This window comes from Pagrus major, chromosome 1 (assembly GCF_040436345.1).
Source record: "Pagrus major chromosome 1, Pma_NU_1.0".
Taxonomy (NCBI): Eukaryota; Metazoa; Chordata; class Actinopteri; order Spariformes; family Sparidae; genus Pagrus; species Pagrus major.
Window position 1 is genome coordinate 4042525 of NC_133215.1, and position 21075 is coordinate 4063599.

Below are 21075 nucleotides of genomic sequence, written 5' to 3' on the forward strand. Positions count from 1 at the left end.
ATATATTTGACTTGAAGCTCGAAGTGTCTCTCAGTGCTGAGACGCTTCAAAATATCACACACACAAATAACAAATGCAGTCAATTACTCAGTGCACATTACATGACCGTGATCTTCTACAGTGACACGACCAACTGGATTACAGCAAAGTAATCTAATTACATTGGGATTACTTCAAAATCAACACATGACAATATATTGCACCTTGTACTATAAACTGGACCGCACATGTTCTGCACATGGAGGTGGGAGTGATGGTGGTACTGGCAGGAATGGGACGGCGGTCCAGGGAACTGCTGCTGGTTCGGTTCCTGCCTTGACCCTGTGCAGCATGTGGGCTCCTCTTTCTCTCTCGACTGTCACCATCCAAATAAATATATCATTGTATTTAAAAGACGAAACAAGTGTAATCAAGCGATTCTTATATTTCCATCTTCTTTTCATTTCATCCTCTCAGTTCCAGCTGCTGTTGACAGATTTCAAATCATTATAAAAATCAGAAACCTGTTACAATCACTCCATAATTAACTGGAACATTAGTGAATTCTCAGGACTGATTATACAGAATAATTTATATTTACAGAATAATTTAGATTCACACAATACTTTTTGGACCCAGTGTGTTTTTACAGCCGCTGATCACTTGTGAGTATTTTAAGGGACTAACTCAGAGGATCAGATGGAAGATTTGAGCTGATGGTGAACTAGAAGATGTTCTTCACCATCAGCTCATTTCTGGACCACATTAAATCTTCTAGGATGTGTTTCTAAGATCTGTAACATCTTCACGTCTCCGGCCAGTTAAAGTGTGTTTTTGTGTGGTAAAGGCTTTGGTCCCTGTTGTGATGATGATGAAGGGTCATCGTCTCAGACCCTCCCGACTCTTTCAGGCCATTTCCTGCAGCGCTGTGTTGGTCTTCACCCTCTCTGTTGTTTGGTTCCTCTGGGTTTCCATTTCAAAGTGATTTGGCCTCATCTCTGCTTCTTTCTTCTTACAAAACTCTGACAACATGAAAACCAACATATTTATTACATGTATTTATAATCTATTCACTCATTTTCATCCTTTCAAGGCAAACAGACGGACAGACATCAGACCAGCACTTTACATTTCTGCCTGTAAACGTCTTAAATATTTCACACGGACAGAAACTGAATGAACTCTGGTTTCTGTCAGATTTATCATCCAGAAACCAAAACACATTAAAATGTTGAGAGTCAGCAGTGGTGGAAGAAGCACTGACTTCTTTGACTTGAGTAATAGAGCCAACATCTCCATGCAAACTAAATACTCCAATACAAGCCCTGTTTAAAGACCCTGCTGAAGTCCAACAACAGAAGTATTATCAGCACAGTGGGACGATACGACGATGCGCCTCAGTGTGCAGGATGATGTGTCACTTGTCATTGTTGGGTCCGGTGCGGTCGTGTACATGAACTGGACCTGTGTGATTGATTTTACCTTCATGTGAACTCTGAGCAGCGTTTGAATAAATGTACTGAGTTACAACTGGCACTAGTGAATAAAACTGTACAAATGTCTGTGATTTCTTCATATTTATACTTTAATGTCGTGTTTGAACAGTGTTTTTCATGTTGTTTAACACATGAGATATTTGCTGTAACGGCAGAACTGATGAGAAAGAAGATGAGTGATGAGGGGAGAGATGCCGAGTGCTTCCTGTTTTGGTGGATGAGAGTAAAGACACAAGTGGAAAGGAGCAGGTTTCTGTTGTGTGCGGTATTTGCAGCCAGAGTCCGGGGAAGTGCAGGAGGAGCTTTTGCATTTCACTGCTGCAGATGTGTTGGATGCAGACTCTCTGCCAGCCAGCAGCAAACACACACTCAGTCAGTGTGATGTTGATATACATCGCTGTGTCGCTCAATGCTACGACGGAGCATCTGTGACGTCAGGATGTAACAATGGTGCAGGAACAACTCAGACAGGAGGTGCCGCAGGACATCTACATACACTGCCATGCACACAGGCTGGATCCAGTGTCAGTGGGCTGTGGACATGATGTCAGAGGGGTTTGAGACGCTACACAAGGTTTTTCCCGGATATTTATTTAGAGCAACAAAGCTCCTGTCGGATCCAATGTTGACCTCGTTGCGGCAGATGCTTTGGCCCAGTCTGTAGCGACTTCATGCTCTCGCAGAAAAGCGCACAGACACCAAGTGGAAAGAAATCCGACAACAAGCAGAGACTCTGTGCGCAAACACAGGCCCGACACAGACTTCACGGGAGAAAAGGCCCAGAAGACCCAGAGAACCGGACACCTGCAGGGTTTCATTGCGGAGGCCCCGATAGAGAGAACACAGACAGAGCAGCGATGACATGAACACGCACTCTTTCTGTCCAGTTGTCGACAGGTTGGCAGATAAACAACAGATAAAACACACACGGGGAAATAGACATATAACACAAGTTAAAACATAAAATACCACATGCTATCTAAATGCCTGTCTGAGAAGAGTAGTACAAGAATTTGCAGGTTTTGGTTAATTTTTAAACAATTAAAAACGTAATGTAGAGGTTGAGCATTTTAAAAAAAAAAGGAAAGCTTCTCCCCATAATGAAGAGAAAGTAAAAGGTGGGACAGGACAGGATGTTTGTTGGACATGGGTGTGTGTGAACCTTACACCAGGCAGCAAGTGTTCACTCAGTGCTGCTGTGTTCCAACTTTTATTGTGATGTGAGGTCAGTTTTTTGTGGTTTTGTTACTCCATTTTTGCAATAAATCTTTTGTCACGTTTAAGCATCATTTGACTGTAGATTGTTTTTTGTAACCGGCGAGGAACAGTTAAAATGGTATGCTACTCCTTTGTACATGAAAAGTTGAAATTTAAGATTAGAGGGCTGCTGAAAAGTTTGTAAATAACTTACATATATAATTTGTGACAGGTAAGAAAGAACTACAAATGATATGAACACATTCTCATGTGATGTGTTTACACTTTAGATTAGGGGGATGCAAAAGCCCTTGTAAATGACTTATAGATGATTCAGTAATACATTTACACACGAGTCATAAAAGATGAAGAACAGGCCTCTTTCATTACATAACAAATCATTAGGTAAACATTTACTAATGATTAGTTCATGAATATTTCATAATTAACTAATCAGGGGTAGATGACTTACAACATATTTGTGACATGTTAACAGCACTAACAATTTCTTATAATCACTTTGGCTCACAACTCATTCATAATATATCAACAAATCATTAAGTAATCATTTACTAATGATTTGTTCATGAATATTTCATGGGTAACAAGTCATTTGCAGATGACTTACAACATATTTGTGATATGTTAATTTAGTATTAACTACTCATTTACAAAGGTTTATTAATGTTTTGTTCATCATTAACTAATGTCTTATAAAGGACTTACTAATGATCGTTATTATAAAGTGTTACCATTTCTTCTGCCAAAACAAACTAAATAATCAATCAATTGTTTTCATAACTGAATAAACAGACTGACCTTAAAGGACAAAACAGTTTATACTATTTTACTTTGTTTATATGTGGCGGACCCTGCCACCTTTGTAGCTTCATACAGTGTTCTGGGACCTTATTTTCCTCTGAGAACAGCTTCTTTATTCACTTTTGGAAATAATACATATTTCTGAGTTTGTATTATTACCTCATTAATATTGTAAATATTAAAATTGTGAGTTTGAATTTCTTCTACAAAACGACACAGTGCTGCTTCCTGTGTCAACAGAGGCAGAGACAGAGATGAGTGAGCAGTGTGAGCTGAGCACAACTAAGAGCAGAGACGTGTTTCTGCAGCAGCAGACGCGTCACTGGCACCAGAATAACCTCAAAACCAAACACAGCCAACATCTCTATAAAGTGTCAGCTGTGCTCTCTGATGCTTCATTACTCATTTCTGCTGAAGCAAAGATGTGTTGCTCAGTTCAAGTGACACATGTGATCAGTGTCACTGTATTGATCCAACCTCTCCAGCTGCTTCAGACAGACATCTACTGATCTGCACAGACAGTGAATGAGCTCTGATCACTGCAGCCACACAGCGCCACCTGCTGGTCAACCAGGGAATTACACCATCTGAACGTGAGGCAGAAAACACACACACAGGAAGTCAACACAAAAATGCTCCAACACAAGAGAAAAGTGAGATTCACTCAGACTAATAACAAAACAAACATCATAAAACAAAACAGCTGAATCTCTGAACAACAGGGACGTCTACTCGCCAGTGACGTCACAACGAGCCGACCACTCAAAACACGTATTTATTACAAAACACACATCAAAGAGTTCAGATGTATTTCTTACAGTCCGTTATATTTATTGGATCAGCTCAGAATATTTTCTACATGTAAATAAATACGTTATTGGACCAGTTAGACTCCATGTAGCGCTGCAGCGGCTCAGCCAATGGCAGACTGTTGCTGGGACAAAAACACACATAGCAACGGGTCATTTAGCCAATTAGCGTCGTCACATTCGATAAGCTTGGGACGCTGCCGTTAAGTATCCTAGCAACCAGAAACAAGCGTCTGAAATCGAGATGGCGGCGTCAAGTCGACAAGAACAAGAGCACACAGGGCTTCAGCTGCCCACAGACTCTGTAAAGTGTCTCTTGCTGAACCCTTTCGAAAGGAGAACTTTAGGGGGAAACTTCGTGTTAAAGAACTTGGACCTGAGAAGCCCGGTCTGAGTTTAACACAGCAGACGCATGAGAAAGGTAAAGTGTCCCAGAGGAGCCTCTCTCTGAATCGGTGCGACAGGAAGGCTCGGCTAACTGGATGTAGCTTTGCAAATGCAGTATTCTGCTTCCCGTGTTTACTTCTTAAAATGCCGGGGACAGATACTACATGGACTGTAACAGGAGCTAGAGACCTAAAACTTTTGTCAGAGCCGATTAAAAAACATGAATGCTCGAAGGTTCACATGAACAACGCTGTCAAGCTAGCCGTGCTAGGCGGGACTAGCATAGCTGCTAGCTGGATGAAGGACACAGGACTGCGGTGAGAAAACACAATGAAGAGGTGGACATGAACACACACATTTTATCCAAGATCATTGATTGTGTGAAATTGTGTGGAGCTTGTGAGCTGGCATTGCGAGGCCACGATGATACAGCATCCTCCGACAGAAAACTACTCTTCCTCAGGGACAACGGGGGAAACTAATCGCCCAGGTCTGTGACGGAGCTGCCGTGATGAGAGGAGCCACAGGTGGCGGCAGCGCGAGGTTCAACACGTTTACGGGAGAGTCCACTACTACACTGTTACCTCATCAGCTGAACCTGATGATGCAGCAGCAACATCCCACATCACCAAGGTCGGCACACACACACACACACACACACACACACACACACACACACACACACACACACACACACACATAAATCAGTGTTTGCACACTTCAGTTGGTACATTTTATGTTCCTGTACCAGTTTTTCTGTGTATAGTGAACTTTAATCATCATCCACCTGTAAATGTCTCTCAAGAACTTTAATTTTGTATTAAGAGTATTCACTAATATACATCTCATATCATTGTCACTATCTGTCAAACTGTTGATTTCTAAAGGGCCATTAAATAATTACTGTTTATCCCTAAAACAATGGTGTCTTTTGGTTCATTGGGACAGTCACCGAAAGCTTCTGGCACACACAGCCCAGCCTAGAATATTTTTCACCAGCCGCCACTGCATGACTGTCTGAATATGTCTGTTTTTTATTGATTTCTTTAATTGGACAGTTTTTATCAGACAACAATGTGAATACTCTTCATGTGCTTTGTCAAGGTTTTCTTCTTTCTATAATATTTCCCAGTTTTGGTTTAGTAATTCATGTTTTAAAGCGTTCATTGACTCCTCTGTCCTGACTCGTCTGTGCTCCAGTTTAATGTCCTGCTTTTCCTTCTTGTCGTCACTGTCACACACTGTAAACACTGGTAGCTGCTCACTGACATCACTGATCAGTAATCCACTTATTGCATTGTTGTCTGTGACATTAGTAAATATGTTGTCTATCAGTGTGGCTAAAGGGTAGAGTCACAAAGTGGCCTGGACTACGATGAGACATTTTCTCCTACTGCTGACCTGACGAGTGTCAGAGTGTTAATGCAAAAAGCAGCACAGGAAAACCTGATTTAGCATCAGATGGACGTCAGAACGCCCCAATAGACTATGAGATGTTCATGGAGCAACCAGAGGATATGAAGTGGACTCTAGCACAGACGGAAAGTTGGTGTATAAGCTAGAGAAGTCACTTTAGTAAGATGAGTGACGTCAGAAAGTCCAGAGAGGCAGCTGGCAGCCTGAGAGTGTGATTTCTAACTGAGGTGTGTTGTTTTTCCTTCAGAGAGCTGCAGATTCAAGATAACGAGGGTGTGGCTGCTATCAGACACACACACGCACACACACACGCACGCACACGCACACACACACACACACACACACACACACACACAGACATAAACTCACCTGACTTCCTAGTAAGGAGAGGGGAGGAGCAAATGACAGGTACATGAAAACAGGGAGGAACCCTGGAAGTGAAAGTGTTCAGTCAGACTCCATTTTAAGACGAAGAGCAGAAGGAGAGCAGCTGGAGTCTGAGGCAGGGTGAGTGTTATCAACACATTGTGATTATTTACTGTGACTTTACTTACTGTGAGTCAGTTTTCTCCCTGTGGACTGTGGAGGAAAGAAATGTTGGAGTGAACTCAACACTTTGATTCATCTGTGGACACAAAGTCCTGATTGGCTGAATAATCCTCTTTAAACCTCCAGTAACCCAAGAAAACAAGCACAGGTGTGAAGAAAAGTGACCAGGTGGACTTCTGGCTGCTTTTATTATACTGTATAATGTGTGTGTGAAGGGGAGAGAGAGTGTGTGTTACTTCCTGCTCTCTCGGTCTTGTGCGACTCTTGAACAAACTTGTTTCCTGATTCTTGTGTCCTGAGCTCACAGCTACTGTTTCACCTCTCAGACTGACTTCAGAGCAGAAGATGAGTGTTTGTGTGAAGGAGGAGGAGGACGGAGCAGAGTCTCCAGTATCCAGCTGTCTGTCTATGAAGAGTGACTGGTCCAAAGATCCTCCTCCATTCTTCAGTAATGAACCTGGACCATCAGACTCAGAGTAAGACACCTGATACTGACTCATTTATGTGACTTTGTTCTGTTCCCTCTCTCACTGCAGTGCTTTGTTTTGGTGATTTTGTATTTTTATATTAAAAATTCATGTAAAATGTATTTTCTACCTAAATCTAACAGACTTTTCACGGCTCATGTTCCTCTTACTATCTGTGGCAGCTGTCAGTCTCCTAAAAAGCTGTAATCTGATCTAAGAGGACAAATAGAAACTTTGAAAGCTCCTTTTCATCAACAGTAGCAGTAGTTTGTGTATTTAGAGCTTCTTAAATGACTTTGTCATCAGAGAGTTTCTCAAAGATTCATGAGATATCAATACAAACATGTTGGTGTTTGCAGCGTTCAGTCCAACAGACAGAGAGCAGAGTCTCCAGTATCCAGCTGTCTGTCTATGAAGAGTGACTGGTCCAAAGGTCATCCTATAGACTTCAGTAATGAACCTGGACCATCAGACTCAGAGTAAGACACCTGATACTAACTCATTTATGTGACTTTTTTCAGTTCCCTCTCTCACTAACGTGTTTTGTTCATGTTGTGTTTGTATATTTCAACAACAATGTATTTGCTAACTAACTTTAACAAACCTTTTGGGGCTCATGACAGAGAGATCATTCGTCCCATCGTCCTCTTAGTGCTGTCAGTCACGTAAAAAGCTGTAATCTAATCAAAGAGGACAAATAGAAATTGTTAAACTTCTTATTTATGGACAGGAGGAGTTTGCTCCCTATATGAATTTGTAATTAGACTTTTTTCAAAGATTCATCTGATATCAATACAAACATGTTGGCTCCATTCTTCAGTAATGAACCTGGACCATCAGACTGTGGACACTGGTTCTGCAGACAGTGCAACACATCATACTGGGACCAGTCTGCTTCACCAGGACACTCCTCCTGTCCCCAGTGTGGAGAAAGATCCAGAACAAGAGCTGGACTGCAGACAGCCAGTCTGACCAGCACTGTACAAAGTAAGACTATATATCTGTCTGCTGATGTCTTCATGTCTGAACACACTACTTGTTGTTTCACAGTTTTTCTCGATTGTTTACACACATTTTCTGAAATCATGCCTCATACTCTCAGAACTCTACACACAAATCAAAACACACACACACACACAATGGGCAAACCCCTCAATTCTCCTGCAAAATGAAACTTTACATTCAAAACAATATTATTTCTTCTCAAAATGGTATTTTGTTTTCAAATGACACACACAAACCATCATATGAATAGACATTTATAAGAACCAGTTGAACACTGATGTGCTCAATGTAAAACACTGATGAATGGAAAACACTTCTTCTCCATTCATTATAATAACTTAGGCCTTTTTTTGTTCAGTGTTACACTTACTACAGACAATACATACATAAGTGTGTTGTAAAGTATTTGAGAATAATGTTTTTATACTCAGAACACACAAATACTCGGTAACAAATATATTTTATTTTTCCCACAAAAACAATGTACACAGTGTACATCCCAACCAACACAAAGTTGCACATACAGTGGTCTAAATACAAAACAACAGAAGAATTTACTGTATACAGTTACAGTAAAAAACAACTATGCTGCATCCTCTCTTCTGTTTCGGTCTGGCCACAGCACCTCATCCACATCACAAGCAATGTTTTCCCTGGCCAAGCAGCGGGGGAAATATCGCCTAGCATGGCGAATCCAGCCATGAAAAGCATCAACTGCTATATCTCCACATGCGTCTTCCATAGGAGGAGAAGGGGTATACGCGTTTGTGGATTTCAGTCATACACTTTCCATCTCCAGGCAGAAAAAAAATCCTCAATAGGATTAAAGCGTGGGTGGGCAGTGAACCAGAGCAGCCCGGTGGAAACTTACGTTGTCCCAAATGACAACGTACCTGAGCTGCTCTGGGCCGTCTATCTGATCTGGTGGAATGAGTGTGTTGTGTAGGGTGTCCAGGAATGTGATCAGATGGGCAGTGTTGTAGGGGCCAAGGGCAGCATGGTGATGGATGACGCCGTGGTGGGTAATCGCTGCACACATTGTGATGTTCCCTCCGCGCTGGCCAGGGACTTCAACAATGGCACGCTGGCCGATGATATTCCTTCCCCTCCTTCGTCTTTTTGTGCGGTTGAATCCAACCTCATCAATGAAGCTGAACTGGTGCTCCACTGCAGCCACCTCCAGCTCAAGGACTCTCTGAGACACACATGACAATATCAGAAATAGACATGGAGTGGTCACTGTTGTGAAGCACAATCATTATGATTACAATACTGAAATATGTATAATTTATACAGTGTTGAGAGTATGCATCAATTGTGGGATTGTATAGGACTCACTTGCACATAGTTATATCGCAATTCTTTGACTCTTTCTGATTTGCGTTCAAATGGCACCCTGTAGACCTGCTTCATCCTCAGATTATTTCTGCGCAAGACACGGTCCAGTGTTGATAAGCTTACCCTGTCAATATTTTGAAATATCTCATTGTTTTCTATTGTTTTTCTTTGTATTTGCCGTAATGTTATGGCCTTATTTTCTAGGACCATGTTCATGATTTCAGTTTCCTGTTCAGGAGACAGAAGACGTTCCCGACCACCTTGTGTTGGTAATCTTTCAGTTCTGCCATACAAATAGTAAAATACTGTAAATACTGTGTAGGAATACAAAGTAGGAATACATTTCCCAAATACTTGAAACATACTTTATTTTTACAGTCCTACAGAACAGTCCACAGGCAATACTGTACTGCTGTACTCATTGAGTACTGTATCGATATGCAGTGCTGCAATTTTCTAGTGAGAGTAGATTTCTTACCTATTCTCATTTCGGAAAGTCCGGATGATGGATGCTACAGTGTACCTGCTCAAATGTGGCTGTACTCTTTGCCCAGCCTTCCTCATTGTTAGACCATGGTTGACCACATGGTCAACCAAAGTGGCTCGTATCTCATCAGAGATTACGGTCCTTGGCCTTCCTCGTCCTCCTCCTCCTCCTCCTCCTCCTCCTCTTACTCTCACTCCTCTGGCTCTGGCTCTGCCTCTGTTTCCAATGTTGGCAACCATTGCTCCAAAACAGAAGAGCTCACCTGTTGCCCTTTTATGCTAAAGCTCTGATTGCTAATTGTAAAACTGTGTGACAGGTGTTTGCCCATGTGATGAGTCAGTGTGCATAGGAGGGCAATTAACTTAAAAATTTTGAATGACAGTGTGTTCCTGGTGAAAACAAGAGATTTTCTTCATGAAAATTGTGACAAAAGCAGAGAATTGTGTGTAGTGTTTTGAAAAAAGTGTGTTTTAGAACTGCAATTTGAGTGTAAAGCAGGAATTGTGCTTGTAGTTTAGCAGAATTGGTTCAGTGGGTTGGTGCATGAGTTACATGTTGTGGTCATTGTGTCTCAAGTACCAGTATTTGTGTGTAAACAATTGAGAAAAACTGTAATACATTTGTTATGTCACACATTAACCAATCAGAGAGCTGCCTGTCCTCTGTATGCATAGATGGAGATGGAGAAGTGTCAGACAGCAGCTTGAGACAAAACAGCACTTTTAACAACAGTCCACATTAGCTTTCCTGCTAACATCTCCTCCTCCTCTAACTTACAAACACACACCTCGTCCTGCAGATCCACTTGTTGAACAAGCCACCGAACAAACATCCAGTGAGGAAAAGTGCACTGCTAACATCTATTTTCAGGCTGCAGCAGATGCTAATTAGCTGCTCAGTGTCAGCACATTAAACAGCTTAAAATGTAACCTGCTTCATTACAATACGTTCATTTAGCCGACGTTTTTATCCAAAGAGACTGAAAATAACTGACTGAACCATGTGGATACAACATGAGTAGATCACATTCATCAATTATGCTAAAATGGTTCAAGAGCTACAACTAGAAGCAATAAGAGATCAAGAGAGAGATTGTTTTTATGGACCAAGGTGCCGTCTGAACAGGAGAGTTTCAGTCTAACAGGAGAGTTTTCAGTCTGAACAGGAGAGTTTTCAGTCTGAACAGGAGAGTTTTCAGTCTGAACAGGAGAGTTTCAGTCTAACAGGAGAGTTTCAGTCTAACAGGAGAGTTTTCAGTCTGAAGTTGTGTCGAGTTTCTTCTGTTCTGATGTCACTGGGGAGTTTGTGTCACTATTGTGGATCCAGGACATCAGACAGTCTGGATCTAGTTGAGCAGTAGCTGGTCCTCCCTTGTAGTGAGGGAATAACAAGCAGTCAGCAGCAGCAGAGTGTAGTGGACGGGCTGAGGTGCAGGTGGTGGTCATTTACAGGGGCCAACCTGAGATGTTGTCCCTCAAGCAAAGGAGTTGAGTTCAAGAAACAGTGCTGTGCATAGAGGTGAGCCCAACTAAATCTAGTTGGTACCGCCCCACCTCCGGCACCAGCACCTGTTCCTTCCCCCATGAGAGGAGACACTCCCTGTCCTGAGGACCAGTCTGGGATGCCAGGAATCAGCACACCTGCCTTCTTTTGCATGAGACTGGCACACACCCGACCCCAATGCCCGTCCCTGCTGGTAGTCAGCCCACAGGGTGGCGTCTCCATGTAGTCAAAGGCCAGACACCAGATATTCACCAGCGACCTCCACTCCCAGGTTGAGCTCCAGAAAGGTGCCCTGATGTCTCTTTCCTGGTTCAGGTGCTGCAGCACCTTTGTGGCTGATTCATAAAGGCTCTTTGAATCACTCTCAGTCCGGCTCCTCCTCTGGGGCTGATTAGCTTTGCGAGACCCTGCCAGGGGCTAATGCCCCCGACAACAGAGCTCCGAGGATCACAGGGACACACAAACCTCTCCACGACGTTAAGGTGGAGAGAAAGACAAAGAAAACAACAAACATGTTCTTATACTGATGTTTTTAACTTGTAATGAAAAGACCATTGACTGCTGATTGTCACATTGTATTTTTTGTCTCCCACTTTTGTCTCTTTTTTCAGTGAATGCTGGTCTGCAGGAGGTTTTCCATGAACATAAGATCAGTCTGAGGAGGAGATGTGAACGTGTGACTAAAGGAAGTGATGAAACAGGAAGTGATGAAACAGGAAGTGGAACCCTCCTTAACCAGATCTTCACTGAGCTCTACATCACAGAGGGACAGAGTGAAGAGGTTAATACCCAACATGAGGTGAGGCAGCTGGAGACAGTTTCCAAGAAGGAGACCTTCAGTGAAACTCCAATCAGGTGCTGCGACATCTTTAAAGCTTCACCTGACCCACAGAGACGCATCAGAGTGGTTCTGACCAACGGTGTCGCTGGCGTTGGAAAAACCTTCTCAGTGCTGAAGTTCACTCTGGACTGGGCAGAGGGCTCCGAAAACCAAGATGTCAGTCTGCTGGTTCTGCTCTCGTTCAGGGAGCTGAACCTGATCAGAGATGAGCAGTACAGTCTTCTCAGGCTGCTCCATGTTTTCCATCCAACATTACAGAGGGTGACAGCAGAGAAGCTCGCTGTCTGTAAACTTCTGTTCATCTTTGACGGCCTGGATGAAAGCAGACTTTCACTGGATTTCAAGAACCATGAGGTCGTGTCTGATGTCACACAGGAGTCATCAGTCAGCGCGCTGCTGACAAACCTCATCGAGGGGAAGCTGCTTCCCTCGGCTCTCGTCTGGATAACTTCCCGACCTGCAGCAGCCAATCGGATCCCTCCTTCACGCGTCGACAGGGTAACAGAAGTACGAGGCTTCACTGACGCCCAGAAGGAGGAGTACTTCAGGAAGAGGTTCAGTGATGAAGATCTGTCCAGCAGAATCATCTCACACATCAAGACCTCCAGGATCCTCCACATCATGTGTCTGATCCCAGTCTTCTGCTGGATCACTGCTACAGTTCTGGAGCACATGTTGACTACAGGCCAGAGAGGAGAGCTGCCCAAGACCCTGACTGACATGTACTCACACTTCCTGCTGGTTCAGACAAAGAGGAAGAAGCAGAAGTACGATGAGGGACGTGAGACGAGTCCACAGGCGCTGACGGAGGCTGACAGGGAAGTTCTTCTGAAGCTGGGGAGGCTGGCGTTTGAACATCTGGAGACAGGAAACATCATGTTCTACCAAGAAAACCTGGAGCGGTGTGGTCTTAATGTCACAGAGGCCTCGGTGTACTCAGGAGTTTGTACAGAGATCTTCAGAAGAGAGAGTGTGATCTTCCAGAAAACAGTCTACTGCTTTGTTCATCTGAGTGTTCAGGAGTTTCTGGCTGCAGTCTACATGTTCAACTGTTACACCAACAGCAACACAGAGGTACTGAAGGACTTCCTGGGAGGACGGAGTCCCTCAACCCTGGATGACTTCCTGAAGAGAGCCATGGAGAAATCCCTCGAAAGTAAGAATGGTCACCTGGACCTGTTTGTCCGCTTCCTTCATGGACTCTCTCTGACGTCCAACCAGAGACTCTTAGCAGGTCTGCTGGGTCGGACAGACAACAGGCCAGAAATCATCCAGAGAGCCATCAACAACCTGAAGGAGATGAACAGTGATGAGATCTCTCCTGACAGAAGCATCAACATCTTCCACTGTCTGACGGAGATGAACGACCACTCAGTCCATCAGGAGATCCAAGAGTTCCTGAAGTCAGAGAACAGATCAAAGAAGAACCTCTCTGAGATCCACTGCTCAGCTCTGGCCTACATGCTGCAGATGTCAGAGGAGGTTTTGGATGAGTTGGACACAGATAAATACAACACATCACGGGCAGGAAAACAGAGACTGATTCCAGCTGTGAGGAACTGTAGAAAGGCTCGGTAAGTCCAGATGTGATGAACATTAAAAATCCTGGTAAAGCTGAAGCCTTCAGTATTAAAGACAAACACTTTACACACGTGCATTATATAAAACCTCAACACGATACATGTTTTCCTCAACAAGTATGAAACCTGCTGATTGAATCAATGATCATCACCAAGCTCAGAGATGAAATGACAGGTAGTCGTCTACTTTCCAAAACATTTCCTTCAGCCAGGTGAACTCCACCTGAGACAAATGATCACCCATCAAATGATAATAACTCAATCTTTAGCACTAATTATACTATTGATGCAGTAGAAGAGGCTGAATTAATTGAATGGGAGGTGAAAAGCAGACGGAGCGACAGAATAAAATGCATCAAAGAACAAAATCCACACAAACACATAACTGAGGTAAACACATACGAGTGCAGTTACAACCTACAGTGAATTTACATGAAGCTTCATGAATATAAATCAACTCAAATCTGACACGTTTACATTACAGTCATTTGGACACTTTGTCCTGAACATCAGTTTGGTTCATGTTGCTCAAGGACACTCAGGAGGTTCATTTATTGATTTATTTTCTTGATATAAGACTTTTAAAAGCAGTTACAAAGTGCTGTACACACATTAAACAGCAACACAACGAAAGAGTCACAAGAAAAAGCAAGTTTTACCCGACAATTACAAATATAAATATAAAGAGCACAGAATGAATCAAACAAACCAAAATCAAACATGAAGATAAAAACATCCACATCAGGGTTAAAAGCAGCTTTATTCAAGTGTGTTTTGGGGGCTGATATAAAACGGGGCAGCGATTCAGCCCCTCTGATCTCCTCAGGCAGGGAAAGTCTGGGGCCTCGTGGGCAGAAGGAGCTCAAGTTTCAAACTACAAACCTTGTGATCAATGACTGACCAGCTCAGGCCGACCAACTGACCCCCTGTGCTTTGTGATGCAACATGTATGAATCTGTTTTCACAATAAAGTCTTACATTTTACTGTTTTAATGTTCTTTTATCTGTAATCACAGATTTTTTAACTGTGCACTCTCAAAGAGTCACTGTGAAGTCGTGGCCTCAGCTCTGAAGTCCAACCCCTCCCATCTGACAGAACTGGACCTGAGTTACAACTACGAGCTGCTGCAGGATTCAGGAGTGAAGCTTCTCTGTGCTGGACTGGAGAGTCCAAACTGTCGACTGGAGGTTCTGAGGTCAGTTCATGTGTTTCTGTGTAGATCTATAACATTTAAATCAGAACAGAAGTTTTACATTTCCTTCAGTTCACTTGTTTTCTGGGTTTGTCTGAGCTCAAATCACAACAACTCAGTTTAAAGTTTGACAGTCTGAACAGTTTGACTGCAGATTATATATTTATATCACACACACACACACACACACACACACACACACACACACACACACAGATACACAGAGATTTAAATCTCTGAAAAGAAAGTGTTGAATGTTTGAAAAAAGGATGTTGGATGATGTTTAAGTCACGTTGGACAGAAGACACCTCCTCTCATGTATTTATGTGCTCTTCATTGGATAACAGTGTCTCTTTATTTCAATGTTAAAGGATTATTACGTACCTTCTTCATGTATTCTTACTGTAGTTAAGTACACTTAAAATGAGTCACATGAGAACTATGTCCCAATGAATTATAATAATATATAATTATTAATAAATATATAATAATAAAATTGTTGTTCTCACATGTTTAAATCCATTTGAATATTTACTTTAAACCGGTTAATACTTTGAAAACATTATTCAAACTGTTTAAATCTTAGTTTTCATGTCATCAGCTCTGAAGGGGATTTGACCACATAGATTCTGTCCTGATTCACACTGAGCATCTTGTTCTGCTTCATATTTAAAACATATCTAATATAACATCAAACATTCAGCACTGTTTTATTCTCCATCAACCTCTTCATCATTGATTTGCACTTTTCCTTCTTGCTTCTGAAAGTAAAAATACAAACGTTGTGTTTTCTTCTGTCAGACAACAACAAACATGTGTGTTTGTTCCAAACCTTTCTGATGATATGTGACGTCTGTACTGACTGAAAAACTTCAGCTCAGGATGACTTTTATCTTAAAGCTCCTGTTGCTGAGAGAGTTGATCTTTGAGTCTCGTTCCCGACCTGTCAAATACTGACGCTTTGGGATGGCGGCCGACCCGACCTACAATCCCAAAGCGTCAGTATTTGACGAGTTGGAACGAGACTGAAAGTTCAACTATCTTAATAACAGGAGCTTTAAATAGCAGAATCAAATGTTACATCAGTTTCTGTGGGTTTTTATTTGGCTGCACAACATGAGTTTGTATAGATGGAGCCTCTGGTGGAGCTGCAGAGTTTAAGAGGTGACATCACTACGTCTTTATTGAAGCAGCAGCACGTTGTCATTAATATTAATGAGAGCTCTGTTTCACTTTGTGTGTTTGACAGTGTTGAACCTGCATCCTGTTGGGTTCAGGTGTTTGGAGCTTCATTTTCTAAACGTCTACATTCTGAACCTTCTTCAGCTCTGAACAGATTATTAAACACTGAATGATTTCAAGCAGGAACATTAAAGTCTTTTAAACTGACATCATTTATTCTTTATTCAGATTGGAGAACTGCAGTTTGTCAGAGATCAGCTGTGCTTCTCTGGCCTCAGCTCTGAAGTCCAACCCCTCCCATCTGAGAGAGCTGGACCTGAGTCACAACGAGCTGCAGGATTCAGGAGTGAAGCTTCTCTCTGCTGGACTGGAGAGTCCAAACTGTCGACTGGAGACTCTGAGGTCAGTTCATGTGTTTCTGTGTATCTATAAAATGTCATTAATTTACATGTTTTGCTCTCTCTCTCTCTCTCTCTCTTGCTCGACCACACACTCTCCACACACAGCACACGTGTGGTTGTTTATCTCAACAAGGAAACTAGCTTTACTTGAGAAAGGCTGCAGGCAGCGAGACAGAAGACTGCTGAAAGGTAGAAAGTGAAATGTTACTTCAGAGCGTGGAGGACGAGACGACTCTGGCTGTTCCCACTGACCAATCAGTGGTCTGCAGTGTGTTAGCTCCACCTTTTAGCATGGGATCAGTGCATCAGTGAAGCTAAACGTGTTCATAGCTGTTTCAGACAGCCAAAGGTGGAGCCAAGAGCTGCTGGAGGCTCAACAGTGGTTTAAATATGGAGGTAACTTCTTACATGTTCTCTCCTGGAAGACATTGGTAGTGTTTCACTCAGTTCATATTTCAAAGTGACAGAAATAGTTGTGTAACAAATGAAAAAGAGCTGAGAGAGAAGTTGAAACCTGGGCTCTGTCTCACCTGCACTCAGCTCACCAATCACAGAGTGAGGAAGGTGTTAATGTTTGTTTGTCACTTTTGTAAAGTGACAGAAATTGTTGGACACAGACCCCCTAATCTGACATCAGAAAGGTGTGGCCCCCCGCAGAGATTTAAATCTCTGAAAAGAAAGTGTTGAATCTTTGAAAAAAGGAGGTTGGATGATGTTGAAGTCACGTTGGACAAAAGACACATGAGTGTGATGTAATCTCTGATTCAACACACTGCACGTGTTGAATGTGTGAAACTCTGAAGACAAACTTTAATAACATGAAAATATTACACTGCTGATGAATTATAAGTGCGACACAATTATCTCACACATACTGTTGTTGTTCTCACATGTTTAAATCCATTTGAATATTTACTTTAAACCGGTTAATACTTTGAAAACATTATTCAAACTGTTTAAATCTTAGTTTTCATGTCATCAGCTCTGAAGGGGATTTGACCACATAGATTCTGTCCTGATTCACACTGAGCATCTTGTTCTGCTTCATATTTAAAACATCTCTAATATAACATCAAACATTCAGCACTGTTTTATTCTCCATCAACCTCTTCATCATTGATTTGCACTTTTCCTTCTTGCTTCTGAAAGTAAAAACACAAACGTTGTGTTTTCTTCTGTCAGACAACAACAAACATGTGTGTTTGTTCCAAACCTTTCTGATGATATGTGACGTCTGTACTGACTGAAAAACTTCAGCTCAGGATGACTTTTATCTTAAAGGTCCTGTTGGTGAGAGAGTTGTTCTCTTTCGTATGAGAATATCTCTCCACCACATATAGAATATATGTTATGGGATTGCTGACATCCTGGCAGCTGACGTGAATAATCATTTAAGACACACCACGCCTACCGTGGCTTCCCCTGCGCCGTCTATAAGTAGACCCCGCTGCGCAGAGTACCGTTGATCCTCTGATTTTCACTGCAGATCAGACGACGTGAAAAACAAAAACAAAGACAGAAACAATAGGAAGAGTGGGGAGTTTGAACGGTGGCTTTGCGGGTGATCCGTTACCTTTGGGTCGAGAGTTGGTCTAACGTTAGGCCCCTCTCAGGGTTGCAAAGTCGCTGTCTTGCTCTCTCTTTTCCTTTGAAGAGGAAAAGTGAGCTGAGGGTACCGGGTGCGGTATAGCTGGTCTGAGGATGCGACATAGTCGCGGGTGCAGCCAGCGTCCTCTCTCACTACATTCCTCTTCTTCCACTTTGGCCGATTGAAGTTTTCCATCGGGAGGGGGTACCGCGTGCGGTACAGCTGGTCCGGAGAAGCGACGAGTCGCGGGCACGGCCGGCGTCCTCCCCCTGGGTTGCTTCGCGTTACAAAAAAAAAAAAAAAAACTTGAATAAAGAGCAGCGCACGGCGAAGGGCTGTCGGCTGTCTCTCCCCCCTCCATTTATTCAGTTATTGGTATATCGGCAAAGCGAGGTCACTGAAAGGGAAAGGGCTAGCACTTGCCGGTGTTACCAAAACATTGTGGGCACTTCCTGGTCACGTGACAGTGAGGTCATGGCTATGGCAAGCCGGGAGGGCCCGACATGCTTGGGCTGTGGGAGGAAAATCCCTATAGAAGATTCCCATGATATTTGTGTTTATTGTCTGGGGGAGGACCATGCACAGGCAGTACTGGAAGATCCTGCTGCATGTATGAGTTGTTTCTGCATGACAGCAATGCAGAGAGAGGCACGCCGCAGATTGTTTAGGGCAGTCACCCCTTCTGCAGGGCCGCAGCCTGCCAAGCGGTCTCGGCTTGCGACTGCAACAGTGGGGTCGAGGGCTGGTACAGACGCTGCACAGGCCTCTATTACTGTTTGCTCAGCAGGGGGGGTGCGGTCTGTGACTAAACCCCGCCCAGTCAGGGCTGGGCCCTCATATGAGGATGTCATAGATCTCCATCCCTCTTGCCCCTTGATAGATGTGGAGGGGGACGAGGACGACAGTCTCTCCCTGCATCCCTCGGACGAGGAGATAGATATCCTTTCCATAGATCAACGGGAAGGGGAGGAGGAGTTTGACGAGAAGTGGTCGCCTCGTCTACAAGGTCTTATCAGCAGGGCCGCGGCTGCCTTGGAGGTGGACATGCCACCCGGCCAAGAACCTGCCCCATCGCGCTTTGATGACGAGATGGGAGGGTTTCAACCTACGCCGCGGTTCCTGGTGCCCCTCCTCTCAGATTTTGAGGATGTGGTCAGGAAGCAGTTTAAGACACCACTGACAGTGGGTCACTGGTCTGGGCTCTGTCGAGCCATGACTGCAGTAAATGCTCCAGAGAGGATTGGCTGCGGGCCACCACCCTCTGTGGACACGGCATTGGCAGCTCTGGTGGCTCCCTCCAAATCAGTTCTGGGGAAAGGGAAAAGCCGAAGCAAGAACTGCAGCGCAATGGATAGCTTGCTTGAAAGAATGCATAGCGCGATGGCAGTTCAGACAAAACTGGCCAACACGGCAGCCATATTGTCTCTGTATCAGCGGCATTTGGTCCAGCAACTATCAGAAGAGGGTGGGGGACAGCTGGTAGGTGAACTACAGGAGGTCTCCTCACTTCTCCCTAAGATCATGAGGGAGCAAGGGGTGGCAGTGGGCAAGGCCTTGTCAGGGCTCTGGCAGGCACGTCACCACCTGTGGCTGTCGCAGTCCCAGTTGCAGCCTGAAGACAAGGCGTGTCTACTCAGGCTGCCGGTGGAGCCAACGGCTATGTTTGGACCAGACGCGACAGCGATGATCCAGCAGGCGCAGGAGGCTCGTCGCGCAGCCCGAGAGATGTCTAGCACTTTGAGGCCGAACACCGGCTGGCAGGAAGGGCGTCGGCTGCAACAGCCGCAGCAGCAGCAGCAGCAGCAGCAGCAGCGGTTCAGTCAACCCCTGCCCGATCTGAGGGTTAGGCTGGATGCGGCACGGCGTGGTGGAAAGGGGAACAAGGGCCGTGGTGGTAAAGCACCCCAAGGCCCAAAGTCCCGATCCTGACGCTACATCTCCCCCAGCCTGCCTCCGCCCTCAGGGGTCTCAGGCTTCATGGGAGGCCCTGGGGGCGGACCCCTGGGTTGTTTCTACAATGACCAAGGGGTATCGTCTTCAGTTTCTGAGCACCCCTCCTGTGACTACGGTGCCTGCATTTTCCATTGTCGCAGATCACCAGCACAGAGAGGTCCTGCGGTCAGAACTGACCACTCTTCTGGCCAAAAAGGCTATCAGAGAGGTGGGGCAGGAAGACAGGCAGGCAGGATTTTACTCCCATTATTTCCTTATCCCAAAACGCGATGGGACACTCCGGCCAATTCTGGACCTCAGGGGCCTGAACAAGTTCCTCCGACCTCTGAGGTGCAAGATGTTGACGGTGCCACGAGTGAAACAGGCTGTCCTTGTGGACGACTGGTTTGCAACAGTCGACCTCAAGGACACATATTTCCAAATGCCAATTTGGGAGGGCCACAGGAGATTTCTCAGGTTTGCCTTCGACGGCAAAACCTTCGAATTCTGTGTCCTCCCCTTTGGCATCTCACTAGCTCCCCGCACCTTCACCAGGTGCATGGACGCAGTCTTGGGGCCTCTGCAGCGGCAGGGTCTCAGGGTAATGAATTACCTCGACGACTGGCTAATATGCGCTCAGACAGAGCAGCAATGTCGTCGTCACGTGGAAATGTTGTTGTCACACATCCAGGACCTGGGTTTGTGCATCAACGACAGAAAGTGCAGTCTGCAGCCAGCTCAGACCACCCAGTTCCTAGGGATGTGGCTGGATGCCAGGACGGGAGTGGTGAGATTGACTCAGGACAGACAGGACTCCCTCAGCGATTGTCTCACACATTTTCGTCTAGGGGCCAGAGTCACTTGGAGGCTGTGTCTCCGCCTCTTGGGCCTCATGGCTGCTGC

General features: G+C 44.3%; 1 protein-coding gene across 1 annotated transcript; it reads left to right on the top strand.

Annotated features, from left to right (window-relative positions):
* The first annotated feature begins 8000 nt into the window (after positions 1 to 8000).
* On the top strand, positions 8001 to 20169 carry LOC141001319 (NACHT, LRR and PYD domains-containing protein 3-like). Its single transcript, XM_073472357.1, has 5 exons — positions 8001 to 8109; positions 12067 to 13870; positions 14893 to 15072; positions 16480 to 16673; positions 19121 to 20169. Coding segments are annotated over exons 1-5 (3228 nt in total). The 5' UTR covers positions 8001 to 8108.
* Positions 20170 to 21075: the final 906 nt, after the last annotated feature.

Excerpts from the sequence above, each read along its gene's own strand:
- LOC141001319 (XM_073472357.1), top strand. Across the intron at positions 15,073-16,479 it reads TGTCGACTGGAGGTTCTGAG|ATTGGAGAACTGCAGTTTGT; the intron begins GTCAGTTCATGT and ends TTCTTTATTCAG. Across the intron at positions 16,674-19,120 it reads GTCAGTTCATGTGTTTCTGT|ATGTGGAGGGGGACGAGGAC; the intron begins GTATCTATAAAA and ends GCCCCTTGATAG.